At 42.5% G+C, this 21238-nt stretch overlaps 1 protein-coding gene across 1 annotated transcript in view; it reads right to left on the bottom strand.

The window, feature by feature from the left end:
- Positions 1–21238, bottom strand: part of ASTN2 (astrotactin 2) — a 481865-nt gene that overhangs the window by 303473 nt on the left and 157154 nt on the right. Inside the window, exon 4 of the mRNA XM_075260063.1 lies at positions 1209–1316. Coding sequence (XP_075116164.1) covers positions 1209–1316 — 108 coding nt within the window. The remainder of the gene's footprint in view (positions 1–1208; positions 1317–21238) is intronic.

Raw genomic sequence — 21238 nt, forward strand, 5'->3', positions numbered from 1 at the left:
GTGCCAAAATCCGCCCCCTCTTGCCCAAATTAGTGAATTGCTGTGGTATGGTCCTACACTGTTAGATACAGATATTAGCACATTTAGGTTTACTAACAGGGGCGGATCCAGGGCCGGGCGAGCCGGGCAACCGCCTGGGGCCCCGCGCTTAGCGGGGCCCCGCGGCGCGGCCGGGACCTAACAAAATGTTCCCGGTCGGCATGTCCCAACTGCAACTGTTCTCAGCGTTAAAGCAGGAGCTGAGCTCACAGCTCCTGCTTTAAACGCCTATGTATTTCAGCTCATCGGCGGTAGGACGCCGATAAGCTGAATGCATAGGCGTTTAAAGTCGGAGCTGTCACAGCTCAGCTCCTGCTTTAACGCTGAGCTCCAGTCCTCCGGCATTTGTAGCCGCGATGTGATGACGTCATCACATCGCGGCTACATATGTGTATGAGGGAGAGAGCTGCGAGGGAACGAGGAATGGTGAGTGAGTGAGTGAGTGAGTGAGTGAGTGAGTGAGTGTACGGCATGGCACTGGGGCAGATGGAGGAGGGAGAACGGCATGGCACTGGGGCAGATGAAGAGGGGGAGAATGGCATGACACTAGGGCAGATGAAGGGGGGAAGAACGGCATGACACTGGGGCAGATGGAGGGGGGAGAACGGCATGACACTGGGGCAGATGAAGGGGGGAGAACGGCATGACACTGGGGCAGATGAAGGGGGGGAAATGAAACTGTGGGCAGATAAAGGGGGAGAATGGCATGAAACTGGGGACAGAGATAGAGGGGGGACATGAAACTAGGGGTAGATGAAGGGTGTATATGAAAATGGGGGGGGGGGAGATATAATTTACGGGTGACTGTAGGAGGATTATACTGTGTGGAATCACATGAAAATTGAATGAGAATGGGTGGAGTCAACATAAAAGTGGGCGGGGCCTAATTTGCCGCACGTTTTGTTCCCTCTTTCTAGTCTTCAACAGTTGGGAAGTACAGGTTAGAAGAGCGAGACCCCCAGTAAGTAGGGCCCCGCCAAAGTCAATTGCCCAGGGCCCCGCAAACTCTGTATCCACCACTGTTTACTAAACCATTTCCTATATTCGGAATTGATTATGCTTCAAGCTATAGGTATAAAGTTACAATAAAAAAAACAATGTATTTCTACTAAGAAGTGTTTTCAGCCTTGTAATATTAGTAAACCAGTCTCACACACACAGACTAATACCTTTGCTTCTCTGGTGGTTTTCATGCTGTCGTCCTCGAATTGTCAACTGTGCTTCATCACCAGTTTCTGATCCAGAATTCTCTTCCGACTTCAGATACCCTGTTGGATCTATGACAAGAAAACAAATGAGGAAATTTGTGCCAGCTTAATGAGTACGAGTGAACGATTTGTAAGATTTTCTATTGCCAGACAAAATTTTTCTTAGTAAAGTAATACTTTAGGATTTTCTGCAGCTGCTTGAGGCCTGGTTTGAAGACCAAAAACTCAAACCCAATATTTTTGAGGGAGTTCATTATTAGTTTTTGGAATAAAAAAAAAAAAAAAAAAAAAAGTTAAACTGGTGGTATCCGACTTAACGCCACCTGCAACATGAATTGTTGCAAGTGGTGTCTTTGTATCACCCTTGCCACTTTTCTCAAAATCAGCAAGATGGGGCCTTCGGTCTCATCAGATTCCATTTATATATAATGACCACAATTTATGTTAGCAAGGAGGTGCAGAGACTCCAAGAGGATACACCTATTTCATGATGAGGTGGAAGTGGTCTCCAGCACTGGGTCTGGCAATCCATGGACCGCAGTGTATGGGGATATTATTTTGCCCCATGACCAGACCAGAAAACCCATTTTAAACTTGAGCCCTTCCTCTTTTATAAAAGAAACAGATCATAAGATATACAATGTAATACTTAGCAAAATACACTGTCTACCAATAAGTATTTGGACACCCAGTAGAGTTTGGCGGAGGTGGAGTTATGGTCTGGGGGTGTTTCTCCTGGTATGGACTGGGACCATTGGTCCCAGTGCATGGTAAACTCAACGGCAACAACTATTGAACTATTTTAGATAACAGTGTGCTTCCTACATTATGGCGGTTCTATGGGTCGGACCAATGTTACTTCCAGGATGACAACACCAGCTGTCATGTATCGAGGTCTACCATGGCTTGGTACAGTGACAATCAGGTAAACCGACTGGACTGGCCTGCCCAGACTTGAACCCCATCGAGCACCTCTGGGACGAGGGGGTGCAACAGCCGACCAAAATCGGTGAAAGAACTTTCCTGTCTTCTCCAAGCCGAATGGAATAAAATACCACTAGCCATCATACAAGGACTTGTGGAAAGCATGTCCCGGAGGGCTGAGGCTGTAATTGCCGCTCGGACCACAGGTGTCCACATACAATGATGTTGTCTACTATCCGGTGGGCGGTCCCTGTCTGTCTGCTTTAGCCAAGGACCGCCCACCTGAGTGTAAGGAGGCTAACTAACTCCTTTAATTGCCCGGGAAGAGTAGAAGTTAGAGAAAATTCCAACTGTGCCAGAATCAGTGGAGCAGAAATTATTCCAAGAATTAAAGGAACTAATTTTCAGAAAGATATTCCTGTAACAAATCAGCCAAATCTAATTATACACCTAGGCTTCATTTCTGCTACTTGAACAGATTTGTTACAGAAACCATGATAAAGCGCCAAATGTGTCAAGATGGACAACAACAATGCTTGCTGGATTCTCAGAGTTTCATCACGTTGTCTGTCACTTTAATGGGAAGAATATTGCTGCATGGTGTACTATCCTTTCCATCCAACATGAGAAAGTCTGGAATACAGATGTGAACACAACCCAAGTCTATACAGTTGCTAACAAATTAAAAGACTGCTGAAATAGTAAGTACAGTACTGAGATTCGTGAGAATGGAATTTCATGGTTTTAGGCCTGGTTCACATCTGCGTTCGGTATTCCGTTGGGGACGCCCCAAACGGAATACCGAATGCATTAAAAAGCGGAGAGCAATGAAAGCACACGGACCCTATAGACTATAATGGTTTCCATTTGTTTTCCATGCAGTGTCCGCGTGAGCCATGCGGAGAGGAAAGGAAAGTAGTAGTAGTAGTTTTCTCTCCACATGTTCCGTGCAGACACCACGCAGAAAACACACGGACCCCATTATAGTCTGTGGGGTCCATGTGCTCACCGTTTTTTTTAATGCGTTCAATATTCCACTATTCCACTCGAGGGGTCCCCATGCAGACTCCCCAAATAGAATATCGAACACAGATTTGAACCAGGCATCATAAAAAAAAAACCTTTCACTTTAGTAAGGCCAAATTCCCATGATGATGCCGTGTTTCATAGACCCAAGGCTATGTAAAATGGACATATCAGTCCGTTAAAAGCCTTATTCACTTTTGTTTGCATTTAAAATTTCTGTAAAAACTCAATAAAAATTAACGTTATTAAAAAAAAAAAAAAGCCTTATTCACGCAATCAAAACAGACAAAGATAGAGCATGTCAATTTTTTGACAGCCGTGAAAAACAGTTCATAAAAAAAAAAAAAAAAAAAAAAAAAAAGAGACACACGAATAGACCCATAGACATTCATGGGTTCTAAAATGGTTGTGGGTTGTTGTATGAATAAGGCTTTGCTGTTTACTACTCTGAATTTTTAAGTATACTAATGTCAGGAATCCAACTGTATAATAGATATCATGTAACCTCACTGCCGTTATATTCTGAGCGACCCATCCCAAAAGCCAGTTTCAGTAATCTCTGATTTCTCACGCTAATACGCGCTGATCTCCTGCACCATATGGCACTTAATACCGGTCCAAATTCTGAACAATCATTTCGTCAGGAGAGAAATTTGTGTGACTCGGGGAGAAATGTTTTGCAAAGTTATAAAATAAACTGACAGCAAAACGGAGGTCATTATTATGTGCCCTGATGATACCACACAACTGCGCTACACGTTATCACTCTCGTGGAGGATATCGACATTCTTGCCAGTGGTTCGCTAGTGCCAATTCCATCCTAAAGTGCATCTGGTCTGCAAAATAGAAACCTAAGGCGCAGTAATATCAAGGGCACGCGACTACATAAAAGTCACATTTCTAAGTGTCTGATGAAATATATATATATATATATATATATATATATATATATATATATATATATATATATATATATATATATATTTTATACTGTGTACTTATGAATTTGGTTTACTTATGGGTCTTGTTTTTTGTTCCTTCTTATAGCTGGATTGTGGCTCAATGTGTCAGTAAGTCCAGCTCCACTGAGCAGATCATCCCTATTAGAGATGAGCAAACAGTCAAATATTTGAGATTCGATATTCGTTTCGAGTAGAGCCTCAATATTCGACTACCCAATCGAATATCAAATCCCATTATAGTCTATGGGGAAAAAAAAAATGCTTGTTTCAGGGGAAACCACTATTCGATTAAAGGAGAGTCACCAAGTCCACGAATAGCAGGAAGAGAGTGTTGCTAATCCCTACACAAGTTATTTGTATGAACCTGAAAAAATTCAAATAAAATAGTGCAGCAGAATGCCAGGACACATAAATACAGTACAATGCATCTTATTGTCCCCTGTACACAGTATAATACATATTGGCCTCTATACATGGCATAATTATCCATATTGGCCCCTATACTCAGTATAATGCTCCATATTAGTCCCTATTGTGGGAAACGTAGCTCGGTAGAAGCAATGGTGCAGGCCCAAACAGTTACAAAATATGCAGCAAAACAGTTTATTTAGAAAAACAAAACAAAACAGGAAAACAAACAAACCTCGACTTCCTGGCACAAAATGAGCACAACAAAGTACAGCCTTAAAAACCTGCTCATTTGAGCAACTACCTAAACAGTAATGTTAACCTAACTATACCCATGGCTTACTAACAGCCACATGAGCAAAACAAGCACAACTTTATCTCACCGGACTCAGGGTCACGGAACAGACCCACACACCTTTCACTCCACGGATCTTCATTGGAGTGCAGGATCTGCAGCCTTTTTCTGGCCCAATAATGAGCCAAGGCCTACTCAAGACCAGTAATGGACCACACATAAGTTAAAAACCTGGGGGAGATATAGTGAGATTCCAGCACCCTGCCTGCCACCTTCTCACACTGTAATGGTCTGGGTCGGAGTCTTAAGTTGCTACTACTTAGAAAGTGACTTACTCGCAAGGCTGGTAACGTAGTCAGGAGGAAGCCAGTGGTCAATGCACAAGATAAGCATCAGTGTTTGCAGCAGAGCAGGCACACAACTAGATTACAGGCTGAGAACACAATAATCTCACAAAGCAGGAAGTGCAAGGCTGGGTTTATATAGGAAGTTCAATCAGAGAACAAGGTGGAGCAAACCAGAGAGGCGGGAACTGAAACTAGAAGTACTGAGAACTAGGCTCAGATCAGCACAGGAGCTGTCCAGCAGGCTGAATAGCTCAGTTGGAAGAGCTGCAGCCTGGGACACTGAAGTTCCTGGGTTCAAGTTCTGACACACACTACACATGGTAAATGCTCCTTATTGCCTCATATACACAGTACAATGCTCCTTATTGTCTCATATACACAGTACAATGCTCCTTATTGGCCCCTATACACGGTATAATGCTCCTTATTGGCCCCCTACACACAGTGTAATATAACACTATAAGTTCCCCACACAGTATGTTGCCCCATTTGTAACCCCCCCAGACTATAATCCCATTAGTCGCTCCAGTGTAGTTTAGTTCCCCACACAATATTTCCTACCTACCTTGTTTTTTATTCCTGATTTGCTTCGCCCCCATTTACTCAGCCTCTGGCACCTGCACATAGCAATCCCGTCCATAGCTTGGCAGCAAGTGGAGGACCTTGTGACTGTACACGTAACTGAGCCTCTTCTATAGTACCACACTGCGCTCTGCAAACTAAAGAAAGCATTGGAGGAGGCTGAGTGAAGTGTTTCGGGGGTTGCCGACCCCCTAGCCTAAAATGAGATCTGCTCATTTCCTATGCCGCGCACCAACGGGCAGGCTGTGAGATTTCATTTATGATATTCCCTTTTATATTGTTTGCATGTATATGTCTTTTCATTGCATCTTTTATTGTTACTTTGTTGTAGATCTTAAATTCATCAGAACGTCCTTGGCTCTAAACATTCCCACAATTCCAATGAAAGTAAATATCGTCGCTAAGTCTTGTTACCTATTGTTGTTCCTATTTGTAAGTGGTTTTGGCACTGGCGTATAAGTGTGGACGTGTGCGGATGAGGGGTCACTTCACTCCTTTGTCGCCTAACGTTACAGGTGAGAGTGTAAGGGGATGCGGAAGCAGACTATCCTCTTTTATTGCCACATCCAGGGTCACATTCGCTTGTCGAATGAATGGAGCCCTAACATAATCGGTATGCAGTGAGTGGGATTCGTGACCATGACGAATACTAAATGATGAAACAAAAGTCTCAAAATCTTTTGTTTAATTTGTGTTATTCTACCAGTTTCTATATTTTCTATTATAATTACTATTCTGTCTATAGTACCCTATAATTATTAACGGACAGAATTGGGTTTGTTAGCCCCCTGAAAGTCAATATAACACCACTGGCTTCAGCAATAACCTCTGATACATACAATGAAACCTCTCCAGAAGACCACTCCTTTGAGAAGACTTCTTTTTTCAATGACCTATTTTCCTCCATAGAAGCTTTCCGAGTATAAGCAGACCATGCCCTAATTTAATGAAAGGGTTACATACCCCCAAGGGGGAAAGTCACTAGCACTGGAGCCCATGTCATAGTCACTGAGGTGCCAACCAAACATGCCAATAGTCCCAATTTTGTCAGGACAAGCTCAGGAACTAGGCCATAATAGGTTTAAAATAGGTTTTATATCTAAGCCTCACACCTCTGCCAGATCAGTCCTCTCTGCGCCAAGCTGATGAGATGCAAATACATCGAAACAGCTGTCCTTGGCTGAGAGATTGGATCTGGTAAAATCCCAACATCATTGCAAACAAAGGCCTCTGAGAAGGTCGGCATGATGTTAAAGGGAGCGCCCTCTATTGGATTGCTTGATTGAGACTCTGTCTTCCTAATTACATCATGGGAAGATAGACTTGCGCATTCTCAGTCAGCGCCCTCTATTGGTGTGCATACTTGAGGCACTGGCATCCTAATTATATCATGGAAGTCAGATTTGCATATTTTTCCCACGCTACATTACAATGGGCATTCTTGGGGTATTCCCATGTAGGCTTTAAAATTCCGATTTTGACCTATGCTAACCCTGTTCAAATATTGTCAAAGTTCACAGTGAAGAGGGGAAATGGAAAGTGGCGCCATGTTGGGGTCGAGGAGTGAAATCAGAGCCATTCCAGGAACCATGAATGAGAAGAGCAGTCGTCCTGAAGGCCCAGAGGCGACAATGCTGAGGACCAAGAATTAAAGGGATATCATGCTAGGGACTAAGAATGAGAGATGAACCATGCTAAGGACCATAATTTAAAGGATACCATGCTGGTAATTAGAAATAAGAGAACCATTCAGAGGACAGCAATATATATGGGACTGGGAATGATAGGGGAGCCAATGTTAAAGACCACAATTTAAAGTGATACCATTCTGGGGACTAGGAATGAGAGGGGAACCATGTTGAGGACCATGATTTAAAGGGATGTCATGCTGGGGACTTGGAATGAGATGGTAAGCCTTCTCATTTCTATTGATTAAGAATGATAGGGGACTAAGATTTAGAAAATAATGAGACCATCTTGAACTAGGAAATGTGCAGATCTCTAGGAGAGTAAGAATTAGTTGACCCCCCATTGGTTATGTGTGTGAGTTGGAGTGAATTGTGGAGTTTCAGTCTAGGCTTGGTTATGTGTATGATATACTGAAACATAAAATACAAGACGATTGGCTCTTTTATTATTATTATTTGGGGGGTTGGGGGACTTGCTCGCTCCACTAGACACTTTTTCTTTGAAAAGACCACCACTATAAAGACCATTTTTTCATAAAATTTAGGCAAGTGGCTCAAAGAGGGTTCACCATATGTGAATACAATATTGTAAGAAGTTTTTCTCCATATGACCCATTGTTGCCCATAAAAGTAACCAGTCGCCACCCATCTCAGTGGGTGAAAAAACAATCTCCACACTTTCTTACCAGCTCATGTATCTCCACAATTAGGCTGCATTCACACAGAGTAACGCCAGGCGTCATTTGTGTGTAATTTGTGTGTCTTTTACGGCCGTCATAAAACGTTTACATAGAGTTCTATAGGAAAAGACGCCCGTCATTTACGGCCGTCATTTACGGCCGTCATTGTAATGACGGCCGTAAATGACGGCTGTAAATTACGGCCGTCTTTTCCTATAGAACTCTATGTAAACGTTTTAGGACGGCCGTAAAAGACACACAAATTACACACAAATGACGCCTGGCGTTACTCTGTGTGAATGCAGCCTAAGGTTGCAAAGTCATTCGTCATCTGTGCGCTCTTCAGAGGAAAAAGAGTAACATTTATTTACGAGCTGGCAAGCTAATCACACCTCCATTCTCTTAATAGACAGGCATTCATGTGTAATGGGGTATGACCGCTGTCTATCAAGAGAATGGAGAAGGCTCATGAATATGCAGCTCATAAATAAGCATGACTCTTCTCCTCAGAGGAATGGCCAGGTAATTCATTCTGCTGCTTTTCATACAGCACCAGAAGACATTAGAGCCTAATGGCAGAGGTACATGGGCTAAATAGAAAATTGTGAAGGTTAAAGGTGACTCATTTTTCACCCATTTTCAGCCATTAAAGCAAGTTTCATGGGTGAGATGCAGGTACAAAAATAGAAGATTGATGGCAGAATAAGTCCACATGGTCCATGTAGTCTTTCCTTATAGTATTACCATTTTATCTCAGGATAGACATAGATTTACATTACTTACTACAGATTTTCCAACCACATCTGCTGGAAGTTTGTTCAAAGCGTAAACTACTCTTTTAGTGAAATAACATTTCCTATCATTACTTCTGATCTTCCCCCGATAATTTTACATTGTGTCTCATGTTCTTGAGTTCCTCCTTTCTGAATTTTATTTATACCTTTAACATGTTAAAAGGTGTTTCTAAGAGGATTGCTAGAGGAGCAATTCCCCAGTAGCAGATGGAGAGGGGGGCACAACAAGACAGTGAGCTCTAAACTGCCCCCCCCCCCCCCCCCGCCTTCCCGTCCTTGCCTGAACATTCCTAAGTGACAGACGACAACTTGGCGGAAAAACCCTTCCTAGATATAGGTGATGATACAGAATGCAGAGAAGACAAACAACAACAACAGGGAGGTCAACTAGCCAATGGTTCGGTAACAGTCGAGCAATGCAGTACAGAATCATTATGCAAGAGAATAGTCAAAGGTAAAGCCAAAGGTCAGGAATATGAATATAGGTAACAAATAGCAAGAGAGATAGCCATCATGCACAAGACAATAGCAAGCACCAATATGAATGTGAGCAAACAATAAGATGGAAGAACCCGCCCCAGATTTGATGGGAAGGCTGTCATTCACACGGGTAAGGCTAAAATGAACTATAAGGGTTTATTCACACAGAGGAAAATGGCACTTTATTTGGCACTGAATTTTCAGTGATGAAAAAAAAAGCCTTACATTGACTTCAATGGGTGCCACTAGCTTTTTTTTCCCACTAGCGGAACATGTGATTCTGGACCAAAATAAAATATGTTTAAGTTAAAAATGTTGTCCTTTTCTGCCTGAAAACCTCACTAAAGTTCCTGAAAATAGATGTCTCCTTCCTATTTTGCTGTTTATAGGGAAAGGCTGTCTTTAGAAACCAAGAAGCGTACGCAAACCAACAGAGTCCTCAGCTTGTCCCAGGTCACAGTAAGAAGAGTCTACATACAGTCCTATGAAAAAGTTTGGGCACCCCTATTAATCTTAATCATTTTTAGTTCTAAATATTTTGGTGTTTGCAACAGCCATTTCAGTTTGATATATCTAATAACTGATGGACACAGTAATATTTCAGGATAGAAATGAGGTTTATTGTACTAACAGAAAATGCGCAATATGCATTAAACCAAAATTTGACCGGTGCAAAAATATGGGCACCTCAACAGAAAAGTGACATTAATATTTAGTACATCCTCCTTTTGCAAAGATAACAGCCTCTAGTCGCTTTCTGTAGCTTTTAATCAGTTCCTGGATCCTGGATGAAGGTATTTTGGACCATTTCTTTCTACAAAACAATTCAAGTTCAGTTAAGTTTGATGGTCGCCGAACATGGACAGCCCGCTCTCAAATGATCTGAAAACAAAGATTGTTCAACATAGTTGTTCAGGGGAAGGATACAAAACGTTGTCTCAGAGATTTAACCTGTCAGTTTCCACTGTGAGGAACATAGTAAGGAAATGGAAGACCACAGGGACAGTTCTTGTTAAGCCCAGAAGTGGCAGGCCAAGAAAAATATCAGAAAGGCAGAGAAGAAGAATGGTGAGAACAGTCAAGGACAATCCACAGACCAGCTCCAAAGAGCTGCAGCATCATCTTGCTGCAGATGGTGTCACTATGCATCGGTCAACTATACAGCGCACTTTGCACAAATAGAAGCTGTATGGGAGAGTGATGAGAAAGAAGCCGTTTCTGCACGTACGCCACAAATAGAGTTGCCTGAGGTATGAAAAAGCACATTTGGATAAGGCAGCTTCATTTTGGAAACAAAAATTGAGTTGTTTGGTTATAAAAAAAGGCGTTATGCATGGCGTCCAAAAAGAAACAGCATTCCAAGAAAAACACATGCTACCCACTGTAAAATTTGGTGGAGGTTCCATCATGCTTTGGGGCTGTGTGGCCAATGCCGGCACCGGGAATCTTGTTAAAGTTGAGGGTCGCATGGATTCCACTCAGTATCAGCAGATTCTTGAGAATAATGTTCAAGAATCAGTGACGAAGTTGAAGTTACGCCGGGGATGGATATTTCAGCAAGACAATGATCCAAAACACCGCTCCAAATCCTCAGGCATTCATGCAGAGGAACAATTACAATGTTCTGGAATGGCCATCCCAGTCCCCAGACCTGAATATCATTGAACATCTGTGGGATGATTTGAAGCGGGCTGTCCATGCTCGGCGACCATCTAACTTAACTGAACTTGAATTGTTTGTCCAAAATACCTTTATCCAGGATCCAGGAACTGATTAAAAGCTACAGGAAGAGACTAGAGGCTGTTATCTTTGCAAAAGGAGGATCTACTAAATATTAATGTCACTTTTCTGTTGAGGTGCCCATACTTTTGCACCGGTCAAATTTTGGTTTAATGCATATTGCACATTTTCTGTTAGTACAATAAACCTCATTTCAATCCTGAAATATTACTGTGTCCATCAGTTATTAGATATATCAAACTGAAATGGCTGTTGCAAATACCAAAATATTTAGAACTAAAAATGATTAAGATTAATAGGGGTGCCCAAACTTTTTCATAGGACTGTACATTACAGTACTTCTGACTAGCTGCTTGTTTTATTGCTGATGTCATGTGAGTCACAGACAGAAAGCAGCTTCCTGGTTGTGATCAGATCTCTCTTTTTCTGAGTCAGGGATCTTTTTAGCTGAATCATAACCTGGATATGGATTTAGCAGAAAGGGTTTAGCATACATCTTATTCCCTTGCCCTTGCCCCTGGTTTAGAAAGTTGCTGTACAAGCAGAAAATCAGCAACTGATCGCTTCAACTTTTAACCCTTTGTGTGGTATCAATTTTGCACTTTTTATTTTGGTTTATCAATAAAAGTGAAGTTTTAAAATATCTTAGTTACCCTTGGGAAAGTGCTTTTCCTGTCCGTGCCTTGAGTAGAAGGGGTGACATCTCATTTTCTTCAATGAGCCATACATAAAATCAACTTTTATTATGAAGACCGCAGGTAACTATCCTATGTTTCAACTAGTTGGAAGTCATCAAGCAGAAGTGCCTTTCACTGAGGTCTTATGGGGACAGGGACATTTATTTTGGGGTTTTACAGTGGTTTTATGGTGTGCATAAGCAGGCGGTACACAATACTCACTGCTCTATTCGTATTGTAGTTTTTAGGATTTCTCGTTTGCACAAGTGACTGTAGTATATGTGGATTTGGATTGTGGATCTCCTTGGGGTTTTCACAGCTATTTGTTTGCTATTTTCCAGTTACTCCTTGCAGAATTGCATGTTAAGAAACCAGTAGTAACAGTGATAATGGATTCGGGGGAAGTCAGACTGCTCTGTATTGTGCACAAGCCCTGCCTTAAAGGGGCGCTGTCATTGGGAAAAGTCATTTTTAACTAATCACATCCTTGCATAGCCCTTAGAAAGGCTATTCCACACCTACCTTTAGTATGTAAATTGCCTCTGGTTTTTGAATAAGTCTGTTTTTATTCATATGCTAATTAGACTGGTGCACGATATAATCGTGCACCCCTTTGCTATTCTTTCCTATGCACAGGCTGCTGCTGCTGCTGATGACTCAGCTTCCTGTTTGCACACACATAGGAGATAATAGCAGAGACGAGTGCTGCTGGGAACTTCCTGTGCTGGCTGGAAGCTCATTAGCATATGAATAAAAACGGACTTATTCAGAAACCACTGAGGCAATCTACATACTGAAGGTAGGTGTGAAATAGCCTTTCTAAAGGCTATGCAAGGATGTGATTAGTTAAAAATGACTTTTCCCAATGATAGTGCCCCTTTAAAGAGAAGTACATAAATATGCTGCAGCCATAATGGGACTAGTAGCAGCAGAAAAACTGACAGGACACCACATATGAAGTCTGATACGACCAGAGAACACATATTTCAACCTCTGATAAAAATTCAGAAACAAGTTAAGGCTACATTCACACTGCCGTCATTCATTGATCTGATCTGTCATGGGAAGTGCACAATCATCATTCATTCCAATGCTTTGATAGATGGACGCTTTCTTCCATCATGTCTTGTTATTTTTCCAATGAAAGATAAAGTTGTTGAAAAAAGAAATGGCAGTTGATGAAAAAGGAATCGCCTTTAACCCCCTCTTTCCAAAATAGCCTATGTACCCCTGCAATTAGGTTCTGAAGTTTTCTGGGGCTGAAATAAAACCCAACAGGTGAGTCACTTGGCCATTGCTCAGAGGAAAAGAGTCAAATGTCAAGACCGGCATCAACATTTCAGTCCATTGTCGTAATCTTATGCTGGGTCAGAACAACAGGCCGAACAACAACAGGGTAAACTTAGCCTAACTGGAACTTTGCAATTTATTAACTAATATAACACAATTAGGGTTGAGCCGATCTTGACTTTTCAGGATCGATTTTGAAATCCGATTTCCGATCATTTTTCATTTGAACCCGATCCCGATCCCAATTCCGATCCCAATGCAAGTCAATGGGATTTTTTTTACTAATCGGAGATCGGATTTTAAAAGCAATCCTATTCACTATACAGCATGGAATCTAACAAGTGAACGCTTTAATTGTTAGAATCCACACTGTGTAGTGAATCACTAAGTAGCCAGAGGATTTTTTTAAAATCCTCTGGCTACTTAGTCCCCCCTGGTGTCCACTTACCTGCAGAGATGGCTGGTCCGGTGCCCAGTGTTCTTGTTCTTCTTCGCCTCGCTGCTCCCGCCTCCCAGGTTAGGAGAGTGTGGGCGGGTACAGGGCGGGGAGACGTGACGTTTTCCCTCCCAGTACCCGCCCACACTCTCCTAAGCCACAAGCCCCGACTTCTTCCTAGCTCTTTAACACTAACCTGGGAGGCGGGAGCAGCGAGGCGAAGAATAACGAGAACACTGGGCACCGGACCAGCCATCTCTGCAGGTAAGTAGCTACTAGAGATGTTAGCTAGTCTCCCATTAGAATGAATGGACGCAGCCAGCGCGCAGGGGGTTAAGGCTGTGTGCCGGCTGCTTCCATTCATTCCTATGGAATTGCAGTGGAACCTTCACACTGAGTATACACGCCGCTCAGAATTAGCGGATTGTATACTCAGTGTGAAGGCTAACATTGTTAGCTTTTCCCACAATGCTTGGCCAGTAGCAAAGCATTGTGGGAAATAATCACCGATCTCGATCCCACCTAAAAAGAACACGATCGCTCAACCCTAAACACAATATCACAACATGTTATAACACAACATGCTTTGATAGGCTGCAATTCACCCTGCATGGTGATCACTCAAACACAGATAGGACAGTTAGCGTATAAGTAAATTGTCACTAAATCATGTTGTATTAAAAAAAATGCTTGTTAGAGACATATCTGGACATGCCCAATCAAGCAGCAAGTTAAGACACGACACATCTGTATAATAGACAAACTATTTCCCATAATAGCATAGCCCCCCAAAAATAGACATCTTAGCCCCCAAAGCAGACAGTACAGCCCCCTATAGAAGGAAGATCAGCTCCATACCAACCAGCACAATCCCTTATAATGACCAGGACAGCCCCTTATAACAGCGAGCACAACTCCATAACAATCAAGACAATCCCTTATAATGGCAATCACCCCTTATAATAGCCAGCACATCCCCCATAAAAGACAGCCGCAACTTCTATACAGGTCACACTGCTATACACACTTCTGTGTATTCCTGACATGCATGCTCACTGCTCACCACTGTGTTAGTGAATAGGTTAAGCTCACATCTCCAGCAGCTAATATATAATGCATTCTTTATGGCAATCTATAGGGCTCTCATTCCCAGACATGAAAAACAGTGTTACAGAGCACATAAAAAAATAAATACATATATGGACAGAAAATATGAGTTAGAGTTAGGGCAACACGGTTGCTCAGTGGTTAGCACTGCAGCCTCGCAGCGCTGGAGTCCTGGGTTTGAATCTCACCAGGAACAACATCTGCAAGGAGTCTGTATGTTCTCCCCGTGTTTGTGTGGATTTCCTCCCATTCTACAAAGACATACTGATAGGGAAAATAAATGTACGTTGTGATCCCTATATGGGGCTCACAATCTACATTAAAAAAGAAAAGAAAATATGAGTTTAAGTAGTTGTCTGGGCAAAGCTAAATTGTCACTGGGGACTGGGATTGGGGTAAAATAACAGAAATTACTGTTGCCTACCCCCAGCCTTTGGTTCGGACAGTATGTCCCCATTCCTTCCAGTTCACAGATTGCCCAGGCCAGAAGTACAGAGGGTTAGGTGACCGCTGTGAACAATTGCTGACCTCAGCGGTCATATGTTGGGTACTTGTGATGTTTTACTAGTGACATTACCCATCACCAAGGTGTCACCGCAGAGGCCAGTGGAGCATGGCTGTGCTGCCCAAACCGAGAACTAGGGGTAGGGGAATATAATCTCTTTAGAGATGAGTGAGTACTAATCAAAACTCCCGTTTCGAATACCACGAACCCATAGGAATGAATGGAAGTGGCCGGCACGCAGACTTTGCCGGCGGCCAGCCGCGTAACCCCCTGCATGCTGGCTGCGTCCATTCATTCCTATGGGTGCGTGCTACATGAAACGGGAGTTTCGAATAATACTCGCTCATCTCTAAATCTCTTCTTTATTTCACCCCACCCTCCAGTAAGATTTCAATTTAGCCCACACAACCCCTTATAAAAGTAAGACCCCATGCCAAGTGTGTCCCAAGGGGGCTTCTGAAGCTCCGTTCCATTGAATAGGGTGCAGGTCCTATCCTGCTCCGTTACATCGGAATGGAATGGACCTCCAAATCCCTCCCCCAAACTAAAATTGATGGGGCGGAAAGATCTCGGATGGCACTTGGACGTCATTGAGCGTCGTCTGAGTGCATTCCGCTATATAACGAGAGATTATATACAGGGCTTGTTGTATGGAACTCTGTAGAGTCGTCATTCCCAGATTGAAACAACATCTTTTTACCCCATAAAACACATAAAAATACATCAATACAATTCCTTAGTCCAAAAATATGGTGGCACATGTGAAGTCCTCTATTGTTTTACGTCAATACAAAAAGGAGATACGTATTCCACGACCCAGCTTCTTTAAAATTTAACTTTTAATCCATAGAGTTGTTAAAAATTATAATGTGCAAAAGATAGAAAATACATACAAAAAGGTGAAAAAAGGCGAGATAACATAACGCAACTAAATTTTTTTTTTTTTTTTTTTTTTTGATATATCCTCTATTGTTTGCCATTCTGCTTTAATCCAATTATGGTAGGTTGTCACATACGGTTGTGGTGAGGGACTGAAGAGGAGGGGATATTTTTAGTTTTCTCAACTTCATTCCACTCCTCGCTCGAGGCCAATTTCTTGTAAAGCCAAAACAACCACTTTCAATAAATATAGTAATATCTAGAAAATAATTTCTTTTACATCAAATGACTTATCTGAACATGTCACGACATTGAGTTACCCTTTAAATCTCACATGTGCATCGACAAACCTCACAAATCTCCTCCAGTTTGCCTACCGGCCAGGCATTGGGGTAGATGACGCCATCATCCACCTTCTTCACAGAGCTCTCTCTCACCTGGAGAAACCCGGGAACACTGTGAGGATAATGTTCTTTGATTTCTCCAGTGCGTTCAACACCATTCAGCCAGGGCTACTGAGGGAGAAGCTGAACCTTGGTGGTGTGGACCATCACCTGTCCAACTGGATCCTAGACTACCTGACAAACCGCCCTCAGTATGTGAGAGCCCAGGACTGTGTGTCTGACACTGTGATCTGTAGTACGGGGGCACCTCAAGGTACAGTTCTTGCCCCATTCCTCTTCACACTGTACACTGCTGACTTCAGGCACAACTCATCCAGCTGTTACTTACAGAAGTACTCCGATGACTCTGCTATAGTCGGCCTTATCACTGATGGCGATGATAGGGAATACAGAGACTTAAACCGGGATTTTGTTGAATGGTGCCAGCAGAACCAGCTCAGGATTAATGCTGGGAAGACCAAGGAGATGGTGGTGGACTTTAGTAAACGGAGAGGTGCTCCGACCCCGGTGGAGATCCAAGGAACATGTATTGAGATAGTCAGGACCTATAAGTACCTGGGCGTGCTCCTCAATAATAAACTAGACTGGGCTGATCACCTGGAGGCGCTGCACAGAAAGGGCCACAGCAGACTCTACCTGCTCAGGAGGCTGAGGGCCTTCGGAGTCCAGGGGACACTTCTTAGGGCCTTCTTCAACTCTGTGGTTGCCTCAGCCATCTTTTTCGGTGTGGCCTGCTGGGGAAGCAGTATATCAACCAGGGACAGAAATAGACTTGACAGGCTGATCAGGAGGGCCAGCTCTGTCCTGGGGAGCCCCTTGGACCCAGTACAGGTGGTGGGTGACAGAAGGATACTGTCTGTGGTGACCTCCATGCGGGGGAACAAATCCCACCCCATGTATGGGACCCTGATGGGACTTGGCAGCACTGTAAGCGACCGTCTGCTTCACCCCAAGTGTGAGAAGGAGCTATCGCAGGTCCTTCCTTCCAACCGCGACCAGGCTGTATAATCTACATCAGACCAAACGAAGAGCTCTCCGCACAGAGAACTAATGATTATGAGGATGACCATGAGGTCTTCCTCTTTCTCTTCTGTTTTTCCTTAGCTGCCATGGACTCCTAGTATATCTTCTCTTCTCAGCTTATCTGTGTCTACGTCTGTAACATATTACTCTGTATTATCCTGTATCTGTATTACTATGCTGCTGTAACACGCTGAAATTTCCCCAAGGTGGGACTATTAAAGGATTATCTTATCTCATCTTATCTTAAATGAAGTACCTGGAAAAATACATTAAAATCAAAGGTCGCAACACTTTTATTAAGATAATTTCCCTTGAGTCAACCACAAATTAACACGTGTGACCCAAAAATAAGCGAAAGCATAGTTCTTATCAATACCCCACCCCTTTAAGGGTGCAAAGGTCAGCACTATGGGGAGAATCAATTAAAGACTCATCTGTTAAACGTAATTCGTAGAAAATTAAAGGAGTAATAAAGTTATTCGCTAGTTGGATTGAACTAGGTTACTCCAGTGTTCTGCTTCTGAAATTACTTTGTTTGGGCTAAGTGTATCCTTAATTTTCAAAGACATCAAATGTTATTTTTATTAAGTGTATGATGAAGGCAAGAGCCAAAAGACAAGTGTTTCCAATAGTCTTCTGGTGTGGCTCCCGCCACACCAGAAGACTCCAGCATCAGCAAGGTGCTCCTCACCACTGTATAATTTTTTTTTCGATGCCTCCGTTGTCGTAGTTCCTGTCCCACCTCCCCTGCACAGTTATTGGTGCAAAAAAAGCGCCAGGGAAGGTGGGAGGGGATATGAATTTTTACTGCGTTTGCCTCGTGGTATTCGATTCCAATCGAATACCCCGAATGGCCTGATATTCGAACAGTGTTGGCTCATCTCTACGTATAATCAAGGACACATCTTTATTCCCCTCACTTAGAGAGGGGTAAAACTCTCATGAATTCTCAGTACATAATGGAGACTGGTCCTCAACTTGGCCACCTGGTGAAATGACATGATGCTATTTCTTGCACTTTGTGGTCTTCACAAGGGAAAATCAGAAGAAAAGTCTCTTTGTGTAGAAACCTATTACTTCATGTCCTTACTTGTAACACACAAATATTCCATTTATTTTTTTTTATACCTTTTGTTCTTTGTAAGAAGCTCAACAAGTACCATAATGGTTTTCTACTAATGGTGAGAAGTAGATGGAGAAAATAGTTTCAGAGTTCAATAAAGTGAGCAGGTGACATTATTTTGCAGGAGAAGGTTTGTAAATACCTTCATAAGTGCTTCAATATATTGAATGGCTTTGTGCATTATGGCATACCACAATATTTAATCATTGTTAATATAGTATTCGATTTGTTATTGGCTTGAGCAAATTGAAATGATAGAACCAGGAGTGGAATGTATTGTAAAGGCTTCATATAGTACATCTTGATGGTTTTCCCACTTCAATCCAGCTCTGAGTTGGCTTTCTTAGCTTTATATTAAGCCTTCTAAAATGTCCTGGTAATGTCTGAATCAAATAATGTCAAATTCCAAACCAGTGCATACGTGCAGCTTCTGGAAAGTTATATGCATCAACAAGGGGGGCTGGATAGAACACTATAAATGTTCAGTATATGCTATGACAGCCTACCCATTTGACTGCGGACTTGGTGCAGAAAGTCTTTCACTTGAATGGGTTTGCAAAGTGACCGCCCGTGAGCGTCTTCTGGCTCTCCGTGCCGAAATAGTTTTTTTTAACTGGACACAAAGTCGGACATGCAGGACTCGGTTTCGCCAGAATACGCCTCACGGGCGGACACTGTCTGCCTGGTTTCTGTCTCCTGTCCAGTTTCTTGGGCAGAAGACGGAAACCCACGAAGCGGAGACCGGGCGCAGGTGTGAATTCACCATTATCTTTGTAAACTTATTACCAACCAGTCAGTTTTCAGTGGACAGGTGGGTACAGTCTAGTTAAAGAAAATATCCAGCAAAAAAAAAAAGAAAAGAAAAAAAGGCCCGTGTATTTTGTTATGTTGATTGTGAAGTTATGTGCTCCCCACTGAGCACTGATCTTCTCTATACTCATCTGATACCTATTTCCTCTATTAACAGGAGATCAGACTAACAATGCGGGTCTATATGGGAGTCAGTTTAAGGCCCTAATAGACTTACATTGTAAGACTTACCTCCTTTTCACATAGGAAACAATTTGTACATCGACTGAGCAGAGAGGAGGTCAGTGCTCTAGATGGGAGCACATAACTTTACAATGGGACACAATGTCTTTGTAATGTATGTCACTTTTGTAGATAGATAACTAGAAGTCATAAGAAAGATAACGCTGAAGTAAAATGCAAATTAGATAGTTGGTGCACTGGGGATGGGACTTAATCTGCTGGAGCACTGATCTTGCTACTCAAATAGGTTGGGTGATATCATAGTAGTAGGAGGATCAATTTCCATTGGACTGGGTTACGCAGGGAGGAGTCTGAGTGGCAACAGTACTGCTCTAGGGAACTGAAGGCCCAGCCCAGTGCACCAACTTGTATAAGACGTCAATGGAATTTCTCCAAATACTCAAAAGTTACATTGATAACAGAGGTATGTTGTGTACCACTGCAATGTGCTCAGTAACATGGCGGTAACAGCTTAATATGCTTGGGAAAAGTAGTAGACTCTTTAAGGTTGGTGTATTTAAGGTTGTTTGCTTCATACTGTAGCACAGTTAAACTTGGGTAAAACCTGATTCACCGAATGCCTCACCATTAGGGTTGAGCCGATCTTGAGATTTCAGGATCGATTTCAAAATCCAATTTCTGATCATTTTCCAGCCGATCCCATCTTTTCCGATCCCGATCCTCAACCCTAGTCAATGCTTCTCTATGGGAAAAGTCACTTGGGGTTGAGTCGATCTTGAAAAAATCTCCAACCTCGATCTGGCTGGAAAAGATTGGGTCTGAATTCCGATCGCGATCGTGAAATTTACTCGATCGACGATCGGAATCTGATCTTTTCCAATCCCGATCGCTCAACCCTACTCACCATTGAGGCCAGTCTCATAGTCTAAGAAAGCCTACAGAATTCTGAGCTTTTTAGCACAACTATCCTATGAAGTGGGCCTAGAGCAGGATCCATTTATGCAGGAGCAGTTGTGTCTTCTCATGCAAGATAAGTAATGTGCACATAATGAATTACTACCTGTAATTCCAGAAGCTTCAGGATCTCTGTCAGGTAATAAGTTATCTCATGTCAGGACTGCATGCACAACAGGAGATGAAATTGATAAAATTGGAATATGTCAATGGTTTACTTACTGCTAAACGTGCTGTGACCACTAATGATGTACTAAAGACTCAGAAGCTTGGGCATACTCAATGACATTCATGGATGATAGGGAGGGGTAGAAGAGTGTATACATAGATACATAGAAAATAATTCTGTACATTTACCAAGCTTTACCTATCTTCATACAGCTTTGATCACAAAGACAGAAGAGAAATGCAAAAACCATGAGAAAGATGATGACAAATACCCCATATAGGGGAAACAATATCTCCCAACTCCAAATATGGCAATCGGAATAAATCCCTGGATCAATGTCTCATCTTCAACAATCTAGTATATAATTGGTAATTAGATTAATTATCACCCCCAATGCCATTAGTAATTGGATGCTATATAGCTATCCATCAATGTACACCTATGAGCGTCCACCTGTACTCCTCTGCTCGCTCTACCAGGTCATGCTTAAAAAATGTCAGTCCAA

This window comes from Leptodactylus fuscus, chromosome 11 (assembly GCF_031893055.1).
Source record: "Leptodactylus fuscus isolate aLepFus1 chromosome 11, aLepFus1.hap2, whole genome shotgun sequence".
NCBI classification, from domain to species: Eukaryota; Metazoa; Chordata; class Amphibia; order Anura; family Leptodactylidae; genus Leptodactylus; species Leptodactylus fuscus.